Source organism: Beta vulgaris, chromosome 5 (assembly GCF_026745355.1).
Source record: "Beta vulgaris subsp. vulgaris cultivar EL10 chromosome 5, EL10.2, whole genome shotgun sequence".
NCBI lineage: Eukaryota > Viridiplantae > Streptophyta > Magnoliopsida > Caryophyllales > Amaranthaceae > Beta > Beta vulgaris.
Window position 1 is genome coordinate 60172073 of NC_079206.1, and position 13636 is coordinate 60185708.

The 13636-nt window shown below is 37.2% G+C and overlaps 2 protein-coding genes across 2 annotated transcripts; one reads left to right on the top strand and one right to left on the bottom strand.

The window, feature by feature from the left end:
- The first annotated feature begins 361 nt into the window (after positions 1-361).
- On the top strand, positions 362-3129 carry LOC104894188 (hypothetical protein). Its single transcript, XM_048644162.1, has 3 exons — positions 362-516; positions 1646-1734; positions 2743-3129. Exons 1-3 carry the CDS (start codon positions 484-486, stop codon positions 2894-2896), a joined length of 276 nt encoding a protein of 91 aa, XP_048500119.1. The 5' UTR covers positions 362-483; the 3' UTR covers positions 2897-3129.
- A 3745-nt stretch (positions 3130-6874) lies between these two features.
- On the bottom strand, positions 6875-11325 carry LOC104894189 (anaphase-promoting complex subunit 8). Its single transcript, XM_010680367.4, has 4 exons — positions 11105-11325; positions 10330-10639; positions 7395-8645; positions 6875-7278 (listed from the first exon to the last, which is right to left on the bottom strand). The coding sequence occupies exons 1-4, from the start codon at positions 11188-11190 to the stop codon at positions 7174-7176; spliced, it is 1752 nt and encodes a 583-aa protein (XP_010678669.2). The 5' UTR covers positions 11191-11325; the 3' UTR covers positions 6875-7173.
- Positions 11326-13636: the final 2311 nt, after the last annotated feature.

The following is a 13636-nucleotide window of genomic DNA, read 5'->3' on the forward strand; positions in this document are numbered from 1 at the left end:
GCAATCATTCATTACCATTAAAATATAAGTATATTTACTTAATAAAAACTTCCCGTGCATTTTGTACGGGTCCAAAAACTAGTTTTTTTATAAAAAAAAAAAACAAGTTGGTGTAGGGAGAAAAGAAAAGGACGGCACTTTGCGTGGGAATGCAAAATATGCAATTTGCAAGTAGAAAGATGTGCCACACTGCCACTGCCGCCCATATATTTGCCTGCAACCAATGGGCTACATTACGGTGGTCTAACAACTTCCTCCCCATCAAACGTGTGACTCCTTCATTGGTAGAATCTAATATTACCTTCTCGTGAATCGAGAAAGTCTAACTCACAGTCAATGTTCTTTTTTGTTTCTCCTTAAATTCATCTCCCTTGCGCTCAATTTGCTCCCTCTTGCAACTGCCTTCTTTCTCTCTCTTTTCGCTGGCACACTAATTTTCTCTCTTTGTCGACAAGATCGCCGGCGATTTTCCGACGTAAAAAAATGGCCTCTGTTAACCGTTGGGTGCGGCCTGAGGTATTATACTTCCTCTCGACTCTCGAGCTTTTTGATAGAAATGTTTCATTTTTAGTTTAGTTTAGAAGGGAGGAAGTATTCATTCCTCTCTCTCATCTTTACTGAAGTGTTTCTAAAATGATATTTCTCAGTTTTAAATAAATGTTACGACAAGTTTCAACAACGTTATTTTATTTGTTACCAGCCTTATATATAATATAGGTACCCTATGCGAATCCCCATCTCTTTCTTCGCATTTTGTATTGCCTTTGTGGCTTTTATGGATTAAAAAAAATATAGGTACGATATGTATGCAATTTGGCCTTGTTTGATAATTGGCGGTTGACTGTTTTATGTGATTGGTTTTGACTGACGGTTTGTATTGGCAGTTTGACTATTTTTATTTTATAAACATGTTTGGTAAAATTGTTTTTGGCGGTTGGCTGTTCCACTATAAAATGATCATTATGGGCCTTGATTTTTTTTTTTTCATCCAACTTATACCATAAGAGTATATATGTAATCTTATTATCAAAACGTTAATAGCCAAGGAGGAAAAGCTACTCCAATTAGCTTTTCGCATTTGGCTTAAAAGCCAACAAAAAAGCCACAAACCAAAATATGATTTTTGATCAAACTAAAAAGCTAAAAGTTAAAAGCCGAGCAAAAAGCTATTTGCCAAACACCTCCATAATACTTCCTCCGTTTCAAAATAAGTGCAACATTTGCATAGTGTTTACTATTCACAGTTTAAACTTTAATTAGCTTTGGTGATTTACATTTTAGGAAAACTAATCATGTGGGATCTTGTTAGATTCGTTGAATGTGAATTTTTTAGTATCAACTTTTTATAATTTTTATTATGTAATTGAAGATATTAACGGTTAAAATAATGCATTGGCAAACGTGAAAACAAGAAGTGTTGCACTTATTTAGAAACAGAGGAAGTATTTCATATATAATAGAGACAGAAATATAGTTATCTCAATTTATTTTTTAATTAAAGTAGGTAATTAACTTTTTTTTTTCTATTTTTTGGTGTTTCCATTTGTTGTGATTGTGTTGTCTCCATTTATCCCGTTATATAGGTGGTTTATTTTAGAATGGATGAAGTATGAAGACTGAAGAGATTGATTTTGCTTTGTTTTAGGTATATCCTCTGTTTGCGGCCGTTGGAGTTGCTGTTGGTATCTGCGGTGTTCAGCTTGTTCGTAATATTTGCATTAATCCTGAAGTCAGGTCTGCCCTCTCTCTTTCTCGTTCTATCTGCTCCTTTTCTTGCTTCACTACTCAATCTAAGGATAAGGATAAACTTCTATCTAATATAGTGTTCTCTTTACAATTTAATAATTACAACACTTTGACTTTATATGAATGACTACTCTTAGTAGTTTTAATCATCAAATTAATTTTTTAAAATTGTACTGTATACATGGACACAAATTCAACACAACTTCAGAAAAAATAGTCAAAATGGAGGTACGCATAATATTTTTTTAGTTGGTAAGATGAAGGACTTTACTGAACTGACACTCGCACATATACGGAGGTTCTAATTGTGTGATATAGAATTATTGATATTCTTTTTGGTCCAAATATACAAGTATGATATTGAAGGCTAGCACAATTGGTAGAATTTCTACCTCCTGGTCCCTTGGTCAGGGGATCGAATCGTCGTGGATTTAAAGGTGGGGAGGGATTAGGGTGGGCTACTAATGGGAAGGGGAATATAAAAAAATAAAAATAAAAATAAAAAATATGTTACTCCCTTCCCATTCGAGAAATTTATGAAGTAATATACTTAATTCAAATCAACTAAAAAATTATAATATTAGAAATCATAAACAAATTCAATAAATTTCTATTTTATTCATAGAATTTAACTTTGAAAAGTAAAAAAAAAAAAAAAAAAAGAATGGTGAGAGACTTAAGTGATAGAAACTAAACCAATAAAATTTTGCAACTAAAAACAACTATACTTCGTATGTGTAATCTTCAAATTTTGACTCTTATGTCGAAGAAAATCGAATTTCTATTTCGAAAAAAAAAATCAAGATGTTAGTATGAGAAAGAGATGTTGGTTTTCGTCTTCTTTAATTTGCCTAGGTTGTAGTAGTATGAATCATGTTCTTCTTCGTGCTCGAGCTCGAATTTGGTAAAACACCATGTACTTAGCTTGCTGGCTGCTGCTGTAGATGTATGAATAATGAGAGTTTCAATTTGCTGATATTGTTTTGGTTAATGCAGGGTTAGTAAGGAGAACAGGGCAGCTGGAGTTCTTGAAAACTTTTCAGAGGGAGAGAAGTACGCTGAGCATTTTCTGAGGAAATATGTCCGCAATAAAACTCCAGAGATTATGCCTTCTATCAACAGCTTTTTCGCTGATTCAACTCGCAATTGAAAGGCTCTACTTAAACTTGATTTTAAAAAGATTAGCTTCAGTTTTTCAAAATTACGTTGCAATTTGTGATCGTAATTTACACATTATTGTTTTGGTAAAGAGCTTGTGTTTATCTCCATTTGATGTATTTGTTTGATTATACACTCACAGCCTGCTGATTTTGTTTCTTGGAGTGGTCAGCCTGTTGAATTATAAGAAAGGTTCATGTAGCTTGCTATTTGAAGCTTGAAACATATTGATAGCGTCTTACTTTTTCCGTTTCTGAATAGTAGGTCACGAATCGCAACTATCATTGTTGTTGTTATTATCACTCTATGAAGATTTTTACACCTCTCTACAACACAAGCAAAAATTTAGTAATCGTAATATTATAAGTTTTAGAATTAAACGTCAATTTATTTAGGCGAACAAGGGTAACGTTAAGGCTTGGGGTTGAAGTTCCTTATATGCATATTACTGCAAGCAAATAAGAGGCAAAAAAGAGTTGTCGTGGGATTGTTGCGTGGAAAGGAAATCTTGTATGAGATTTTTTTGTTTTGTAATTGTTAATTTTTTAGATTATATAAAAATGGGTTTGGGTAAAACAATAAGGAGGAGGAGAGTTTAGCCCACTTACAAGTTAGGAGGTTCTATCCTAAAACCAATTGGTGATAGGTGGAGTAACTCCTAATCTTATAAAGTGATTTATTCTCTCCTCTTTCTCCAATGTGGGACACTTATAAGTGGGTCTTTCAACGAGTTCCAACAATATTACTCCCTCGGTCCCATAATATAGTGCTTAGTTCTCATTTTAACGAGAATCAAGGTAAGTGGACATGAATGATAAATAATCAACGTTATGGGAAAAAAAAAGCTGATTTTAGGAAACAAAATAATGAATAATGGGTGAAAGAGCATTAAGTAAATGACTCCAAAGAGGGATTATCCACATCCCAAGAAGAAGGGTGGAAAATCTGACCATAGTGAGTTCAACTCTTAAGTTCAATAAACAAAGAAAAAACCTATTTCCAAGGAGCAAATAAATGATGGTCGCGTGGTTTTTTAGGCAAATCAAGGGAAATTGTGGAATAAAAACTATAAAGAAGAGTAACATTTTGGGACACCCAAAATAGAATGCAAGCACTATATTATGGGGACGGAGGGAGTATTTAGTTTCCTAGTTTAATGAGGTCCGTAATTAGGTAAATAGGTAGATTATTTATTTTTTTGGTGAAAAAAAGAGGGATATAACGCTAACACACAAAATAAAAAAATAATCAAACTAAAAAAACAAAAACAACGCAGACGCAACACAAAAATACAAACGAAAATAATATGACAAAACATACTCCAAAAATAAAAACAAAAACTCCTAGCTACGACCCTACAGCACACTAACAGCAACACTAAGTTCCAGCTTCAACCAGAACCACACGAGCAAGAGCCAAGCCTCCCAACTCCTCCAATAAAATGGTATGAAGATCTTTAGGGACCGCCTCAAAAATAATCAAACGTTGTGAACTTGTAACTCCATAATTAGCTAGCCAATCCGCTGCACAGTTACCTTCTCGATAACAATGTAAAATAGTGACCTCCCAACCTTCCATACTCAAGACGGCCTTACATGTCCTTATAATGTGAACGAAAGCAGAGTTCAACGATGTTCGATTACTAAGCACATGAACCAGCACCTCTGAATCCACAATCACCTAAACTTTCCGATGTCCCCCATTCCAAGCAATTGCCAAACCACGCATAACTCCAAGCAATTCAGCTTTCGTACAGGAGATTACTCCACAATTTAAGGCAAAAGTTTCATGTAACTCACCTCGACACCCTCGAATAACACCTCCTGCTCCAGCTGCACCATCGGTGTTCAACTTGACCCAACCATCTCGAGGGTATGTCCATCTAATAAGTCTTTCCACACGTGGGCGGCACTTGTTTTTCTTCATATCTGCTGCTTGATAGCTCTTTGATATTCTCCAACACGAGCAAAAATGAAAGCTACCTGATCTAGTGGTATATTAGCCTCCCTCGCAAAACAACGCTCATTACGCCAGCTCCACAACCACCAAATAGTCATAGCAAAAATCGTGGGCCACTCCTCAAACTGCCAGTGAGTTGAGGTCTTGATATTTTTCCAAATCCACTCAGAAACATTAGGTTCCTGCATCAAAACACTATTACTCCATCCTAATTTGTGCCAAATCACCCGAGCAGCTGGACATTCACGTAATATGTGGTTTGTATTTTCTTCCACAACTCCACACACAAAGAACCTAGGATCGTTAGTGAATTTTCGAAGGAATCGGTTCGCGTTCGTCATCATCCGATCTTGGCTAGCTAACCGAAGGAACAACCGCACCCTTTGAGGCACCGCCACACTCCAAACCAGTTTCCAACCTTTCTCTGCCTTAAAATCCTGAGTGGTGCCATGCCTAATCACATTCATAGCCCGATTGTATTGTAAACCCACCAGAGGGAGCCCCGTTCCAATAGACGGAGTCTAAAACATCTTCATCATCAATAAGTTCATGTGCTGCAATTTCAGCCAATATATTTGCAGGGAGAAATTCAGCAGACACCTTGAATTTCCAGCCACAATTTTTATCCTACATTGACTCTACCTTGGCATCAAGAAGATGATCGAGTTGGAATCTCTCTCGTGTTGTATGCTGACAGGGGATCCTTCGTCGCCCAACGATGATGCCAGAAAGATGTTCCACCCCCATTACCAATAGCCATGCCAATGCTAGCGGAGAATGTCAATGTTTTCCGTAATTCTCCAAGCATTTGATGAATTCGGTTTAAATTTTTTTGTAGGTGATATCTTCTAATATTATCATCTTGAGGGGGGTAAATATTGCAATTCTAGTAAATTAGGGTTTTTTTGTTTAGATTATATAAAGGGTTTCAGACCAACAAGAAAATATGCACATAAGCTATGGGGTTGTATTGTTTTGTAGTAGAGATGGTTAAAGTGGGCATATCCAGCCCAGCCCACCTCGTGGGCCGAGCCATGCTAAAAAACCCAATCCAGCCTTGCTCGAACTGTGAAATTGTTGGGTGGGTCATGGGCCGGATATTTTGTGCCCAACCCACAAAAAGTCCACTACTAAAGCCTCCCAGCCCAGACCATAGAACCAGTCCCGCCCGTCCCATGAATCGGACCATCCCAACCCAAGTAATAATTCAACCAAATTGTGTTTATTTTAATCAAATTGTTTATGTTTTCATCAAATTGTATATTATTATAATTCAATCAAATTCAATAAAATGCAATATTAATAATTGTTTATATTTCAATTAACTATAAAGGTTATATTTAACACTAATGAATAATTTCAATGATTAAATAATTTTGAAAAATGTAAAATAAAAAAAATCTCATGTCGGCCGCCAGCCGGTCCAACCCGCAAGGCCCACGATCCACCAAAACCGCTCCAGAACCGTGAAAATCGATAACAGACCAGTGTGGGCCAAAATTCTTCAACTCGCGGACCAACCTGCCCACCTCGTGAATTTCACGGTCTGATATTGGACATTGAAATCTCAGCCCGTCTAGTTAGGTCCTACGACACATCCCGCGCCAGTGACCATCACTATTTTGGAGAAACTTAATAATGCACTTTATTTTGAGGGGAGGAAATTAAAATTTTCTCATACACACTTGTCTTTTGTTTATTGTCTTCTTGCTATTTTCTTTATTGTATTTGCATTGTGGTTTTTGTTGTATTGAGAGGTGTTTATCACCAAAAATAACTTATAAGAGCATTTCTTTGGCTATGATTTTGTTAACTCAAGTTTTAAGCAACTCTAAGAATTTTAAGCTAAAAAAGGCCCAAGACTTTACTCAAGCTCTAGTAAAGTATCATAACCTCAGCCAAGCAACTGAAGCTCACCAGGTTGTTATCACCTATCGAGGCACAATAACAAAATGTTTAAATCAATTGTTCCTGTACTAGATTGAACTATTCTTTCACTGTCACCAAATAGTGCTATAACTTCCATCACTACATTGAATTACTACCTGTGCTGTGAAATCTTTGAGGTCAGGTTTTGAACTTCCCCGGGGTATGAAGGAGAAAATTTTGAGAACTAAGGTGGGCATATATAATGTTTAGGTCCTAAAACTACTTTTCCACATGCTTCTGATGAATTCCTAAAGACTAAAAGTTACAAAATACAATTGTAAGATTCCATCTAACATGAGTTGAATTACTTCACGCATATACAAAATTATGTGTACAGCAAAAGAAGCTTTGCCAAGATATGAGGGATTTTGACATTTAAATTTAGGAATGAGGGCCAAACGATGGAAAATGCTCAACATCCATGGATGGGAAACCAGATTGCGCCATTTTCATAGATCTAAGTAAACTCTTTGCTGTTTCTTTTTCCTGCAAATTTAGATAGGGAACAAGAATTTACGGTCAGAAATTATAAGTGCAAGAAATAAGCAAACCTAATCACCTTAATTATTTGAAAAACATAATAATTTTAGAAGTTAACTCACCGGTCCAGTGTAATCCAACAATCGGGTACAATAGATCTCTGCTTCTTCAAACCTTTTCTGGGCTCTATAATATTTAGCAAGAAACATCAAAGCATCAACTAGGTTTGGTCCTTCCCTTTCATCTGCCTCCATTCTGTCTAAATCTTTCTTGTAATAAAATGCAGCCTCTGCATGGTTCCCGAGCTGATCATACAGTTTTGCCAGCCTGTTAATAGCAATTGCCTCAGTGTCATGGCGACTCGCAGCTCGTTTATAACACTTGATTGCCTCCTCAAACATACGAAGATGGTCGCTCTCATAACAATGAGCCATTGCGATCCACAGCCTTGGATCATTTGGCTGCAGGAATACTGATTTTTTGAAGTAATACAAAGCATAATGAGGCATTACCATCATTTCATAGGCTTGCCCTAATCCATACCAAGCTCTATAATCACATGGATTGATGTCTACTGCCCTACGATAGGCATCCACGGCAGCTGCTGTGTTCTGCATCTCAACATACTCATGGCCCATTAGAGTCCATGCAGATAAATAATTTTTGTCCAACTTGAGAGCCCTCCTGAAATACAAGACTGATTTCTCATGTTGGCCTTTGGAACTGTAATAATTACCAATTATACAGCATGATTGTGGTCTATATTTGTCTGTCAAGAACACATTGTGGGCTAGATAGCTAAGGGCAGAAAACGCTTCCTTTGCATAAAGGACGTTAGAATACATATCCATGTCTTCGATTCGGTATGGATCATTTCTCAACAACTCTTCAAAGATGAGTTCGACCTGATCAAATTCTCTAAGATGGTACTGCACGTTAGCCATCCGAGATTGTATGTAGCTGCTAAATGAAAAGGTTTTCTGGAGCTGCTCATACTTATCCAAGGATTCCTTGTGCATCCTGAGTTCTTCATAGGATTTAGCAAGAAAGAAGTCTTTCATCCAATGGCTACTGAGATTAAGACTGTTCAACATGTCAATTGTGGTACATAGTGCTTGCAATGCTGACCAGGCATTCCAGTTCCACGGATAGGTATTCACAGACTCCACTAGGATAGCGCGAGCAAGATTTTCATTTCCCTTGTCTTTTAAAACTAGACCATACAAGTACAGCCCAAAGGGATCCAAAATACCTCGTTTTCGCAGCATGGAGAGTTCCCTTTCAAGAGAAACCAATTCACGGTTCACAACATTGCTTTTCCCCAAGGGCCCCTCCAGCTCTATTATCTCTTCTTCCTTCCGCTTCTCCCCAGCCTATACAAAGGATTAAAGACAGCAGGAAATTAATGAACTGAGATGAATACAACAAAATCGGCATCCCACTATTGGTGACTGGCAAGGACCATTATGTATGGGAGATCATATGCGTAGCTTTATCACCAATAAATCGCATTGGAAAATAAGTAGCACGTTGATGTATGCATCTTATTTTAGCACAATACAGTAATGGGTGTGAGATGGTAGTCAAAACATAAAAAGCCATTGGACTATGAACATAAAATCCAGCATTTTCCGAAAGGTCATAACTCATAAAAACTACCATACATGTCTCTCCATGTACTCCCACTCCTAGGTCCTGAGCAAACATTACAGATCATGGTTTTGCTCTCACAAAGGGATACAAGAAATAAATTTTTCATAGTAAAGTCTGCAATTTGAATTGCATCAATATAATGTGTAGTTGGAAGCTACTTTGCAGTCTCTAATACCCCACTATCCCCAACTCTTGTCCAAGTACCATATTGGTCAAAGGTGCAAACCCATATGGATCGATCTTGTATGTCTTTATTAGTCTTTTCAAGTTACTTCGTTTGTGTTTAGCAAGTGTTCTTCACAATTCTTACTATTCTCTAACATAATTGGAGAATGGAGACGTAATAGAGATATACCATACAATACTATTACTCCAATGCATCTCAAGAGACTTGCATATTCTGATTATGAGAGGGCAATAGTCTCACCAAACAATTCCAAAGAGGTTATTTCCTTACAACCCTTCACTGGAGAGCCCTACTTCATGATAAAGAAGCAGAGATCAACTTAGTGAACATTTGATTCAGTCCCCTGCAATCGTAAAATGTAGAAAAAGATTGAATATTCATCCTCGCAACTCTATCCAAAACAGACATAGATGACTAGATGTTGTGTATGTAAGCATCCGTTCCTTATCCATAAAGGAAAAAAAAGAAAAAACAAAATTCAGGTGAACTAAGTAATCACTAAATCTGAGGACACCAAAGCCATGACAATCGACAAGGCAGCCTGCATATGTCTAATGTTTAACCCCAACAAAGTTTAATATTTAAAGCCAACGATTCACCAATTGTCCACGTACTCTACTCTTTTATGCTCTGCTGCTCCTATGCTATTTCAAAAGCAACAAGAAGATGCTCAACATATTCTATTCTTATGTGCAGCATTCCATTGACTGTGGCATCCTATTTGCTGCTTCTATATACCTAAGCTCTTGGTGCTGTTATAGTGTTCTACGGAAAGAGAAATCTTTGTTTAGATATAACACCTTATACTTGCTGTGCTGTGCACACTCGTGCATGACGAAACCTACCTCATACTGAGTAAGCAAGGTCCTAGATTTTGATCTTAAAGACCTATCTATACTTAAATTACCGTTTATCACATAAACTTATGTCGAATAAATATTACATTTCTTGAATGTTCATGTCGTACATGACTACTAGAGCAAGGGAATGACACTTGGACACCAACCTGGAACGATAGTGAATAGGAACAGCTACTTTCGGAGTATAAATGAGTATTCGATCCTGAAATTAACTTATGTTTACATATTTGCTCTTCCCATTCATGCTTTGTACCAAGATAAACCTAAACTACAGAAGCAAAGCTGGTGATCTACAGCCCTAAGTTGCAGCTTATTCCAACAGAAAACATAAACTGAAAAAGTGGGAGCAGATCATACCAGATATAAGGCATAACATCGCAAGAATACAGCTTTCTGTCCAGCCTGGTCTCGAAGTACATGAGCAGCTCTCCGATACTCCTTACAATCAAAGTACGATTTAGCCAAAAGGTAGAAATCACTATCCACAACATCATCATCTTCCTCTGGCGCCGGTGTAGAGGCATAAGGAACGCTGGGACTAGGCGTTGAAGTAGGGTCATTCGTTCTAAACCTACGACGAATGCTAGAACTCCCTCTCTGAAATCGAGTATGAGAAGGCGTAAACTTCGCTGGATCTTGCTCAATTCCTAGCAACTGTTCAGCTGCCCTGAAATTCATTATGACAAATCCATAATATCATATTTAGCTCCTTTTCAATTCAAGCAAAATGGTGCCCTTATTTCGATTAACAGCTAAATCCATCAACGGAATTTCATCAAACAGATGGTGGGCAAATTTAAAGGGGACAGAGTCATGAAAATTCTACACTTTCACCACCTACGTGTTATAACACAACGATCACGAAGCATAATCAAGCATAACCAACTTACCTAATTTCAAACAATCAAATAAGAAGAATGTTGAAATTCAAAATAAGATCTATTGAATAGAAACTAAACCCAGAAAAGAAAATGGTACTTAAACTACCTAAAAAGAATTCAAATCACTTAAAAATCAAATCTTGCGCTAAATTATAACACCCATGAAGATTTTAACCCCAGAAAAAGTTGCAAATTGAATTAGATGAATAGAGGAAATGACAAAATTACAGAAAGAAAGAGAGAGAAGTAACCATTTGGAAGCGGAATAAAGACAACGATTAGTAAGTTGACGAATTGCAAGTCGAAGTTCATTTCGACAAGTTTCTTTGGAATCCATTTTTGTGGAATTTGAATGTTTTGATGAACAGGAAGAAGGTCAGCGAGTTGAGTGAGTGAAGACGGCCGCGCCTTGCTTTTGAATTTGAACATTTGTCAGGACTCAGATTTATTCGTTTCCCAACAGAAAACAAATTCAAAAAACCAAACCAACTACTTGGACTCTCAATGGCCAATAGGTGATCATTGATCGGGTCGGACTTTTAGCCAATAAATATTGGGCTGAAAAAATTTATCTAAGTTGGGATTTTTTTTAAGAGGGAAAAGTTTTAATCACCTCATATTACTTTTATTGAGTATAATTTATTTTTTTTTAATGAATTTGACTTTTTTAAAGATAATGTTGAAATAACTTATCTTTGTTGAATTTGTTTTTTCAAACTTAACGTATATAATTAGGAAAAATTATCAAGAATAAACTAACTTTTGGAGGGTCTGTTAAAAGTAAGTTGAACTTTGGATTAACTATGAACAAACAAAACTTACGAGGCTATTAACCTTTAATAGGTTCATGTGACCGATGACTTGAAAAAAGAGTAATTTTATAATTTTTCTTTTTCTTTGACTAGTGTTTCTCCTCTAACCTTTTTTCTTCCTCCTCCATCCCTCTCTCACTCACCGATCTTCTCCATCCTCACTTTCTCCCTTCTCTCCTCCCCACCACACCAAGACACCAACACCCCAACTCAACCCTAACTCTACCACCCCCACTAAAACCTATCGGTAACAATCATTAGTCCATTACCACCTAAATTAATAACTCGAAAACATCATGAAAATTGCTTTGTACCACCACCACCCAACATCTCCATCTTTTTCTCCCTCCTTCACGAGCCACCACCACCACTCAACACCACCACCTATTTCTCCCTTCTTCGCAAAACACGAACACCTTTTCTCCCTCTTGCGCAAGCCACCACCAGTCACCACCCAACACTAACCTCGACGAAGAAGGCAAAGTCTAATACAGAGAGAAAGGAATATGAATCGGGGTTTTCAGATAGGTGGAGGAGAGTGGCGCGATAGTTGTTTTGCTAGTGAGGATGGTCGCAGGGGGTCTGAAAAGGTGGTTTCGCTCTCCTCCCCCCACACCCCTCGAATTTCGCTCCCCTCCCCCCTCGAATTTCACTCCCCTCCTCCCGACCCCCGTCGATTTTTGATTTTATGGGTTGGAATAATTGGCACTTCCAGTGGGCGGTTTGCGAGGAGTGAGAGGGAGGGGAGTGAAAATCAAAAAGGGTGGGAGGAGGGGAGCAAAATTCGACGGGGGTGGGGAGAAAAATTCGACCGGGGGTGCGAGAGGACTGCTGGGGTGGGTGAGTGGATGGGTGGTGGGAGGGTTAGGGTTAGGGTTAGGGTTAGGGTTAGGGTTAGGGTAGAGTTAAGTTAGGGTTTGATTAGGGTTAAAACTAACGGCAAATAACGTTGTTAGTCATTAAGGACATTTCAGGTTATTATCGTAAAACTGAGGAGTACCCATGTATTCTCAAAAGTATGGGGTAACTCGTGAATTTCCTGAAACTCAGAGGTATTTGGTAAAAAAAAATCGTAATTTTTATGATCTCTTCGCCTACAATGGTTAGTAAAAAATAATTTCGCTAATATTATACATAATTAGATACGAAAATTAACTTTGACTTTGTAATTGACCCAACTCTCTGTCAAATGGTAACATATCAGACTCATTGCAACTTTCAACTCCTTCTTCCCAGCATCGATCTCTAAAGCACTTAAGTTCCTTACCTTTATCTTTGTATACCGTTAGCCAAGCCTGCACAAGAACCTCTTCTTCAGCTGACCTCCATAATCTCCTTGACCCTTTATCTTCTTCCTTGTTGTCATCATCACGCTCAACTGATGCAGCTCCAGACCGATATAACTACTGATGTTCGGAAATGACCCTTCACCTTGTTACTGCTGGAAATGTTGAGGCATAGCAAATGATGTTTCATCTTGAGAATAATGATAATTCTCATTCGAATTGTACTGTTTTTCTTGTGAATGTGGAGCAAATTGTGAGTAAGAAGGTGTATTTGAGAAACTCATATTCTGTTGGGGGAATGATTGGTTAAGTTGAGTAGGATAAATCATATTTTGAGTTGTATCCCATATAAAAATTTGGATCAGTTTGAGAATTGAGATTAATTTGGGAACTAGACGATTGAAAATTTGGATTAATGTGAGGTTATTGAGGTCTTTTGGATTTTGAAGTTTTTTTTATACCGTTTTTGGGATCCATAACTAATCTTTATTAGGAGAGAATTTATTTTTGTGGGGTGGATAATCGATGAAAGGAAACAAATATGACTTTTAATAACAAAATAAGCTCAAAAATTAAATGTGTAGAAATAGCTCAATATTGTTATAGAGAAAAAAATTTATAGTTGTTGGTATGTATTTTTTTTCAAAAATAAATAAATTGTACAATATGCCCATTGCAAAAATTT

Excerpts from the sequence above, each read along its gene's own strand:
- LOC104894188 (XM_048644162.1), top strand. The coding sequence starts at position 484 with ATGGCCTCTGTTAACCGTTGGGTGCGGCCTGAG. Across the intron at positions 517-1,645 it reads ACCGTTGGGTGCGGCCTGAG|GTATATCCTCTGTTTGCGGC; the intron begins GTATTATACTTC and ends GCTTTGTTTTAG. Across the intron at positions 1,735-2,742 it reads TGCATTAATCCTGAAGTCAG|GGTTAGTAAGGAGAACAGGG; the intron begins GTCTGCCCTCTC and ends TGGTTAATGCAG.
- LOC104894189 (XM_010680367.4), bottom strand. The coding sequence starts at position 11,190 with ATGGATTCCAAAGAAACTTGTCGAAATGAACTTCGACTTGCAATTCGT. Across the intron at positions 10,640-11,104 it reads CTTTATTCCGCTTCCAAATG|GGCAGCTGAACAGTTGCTAG; the intron begins GTTACTTCTCTC and ends AATGAATTTCAG. Across the intron at positions 7,279-7,394 it reads TGTTGGATTACACTGGACCG|GAAAAAGAAACAGCAAAGAG; the intron begins GTGAGTTAACTT and ends CTAAATTTGCAG.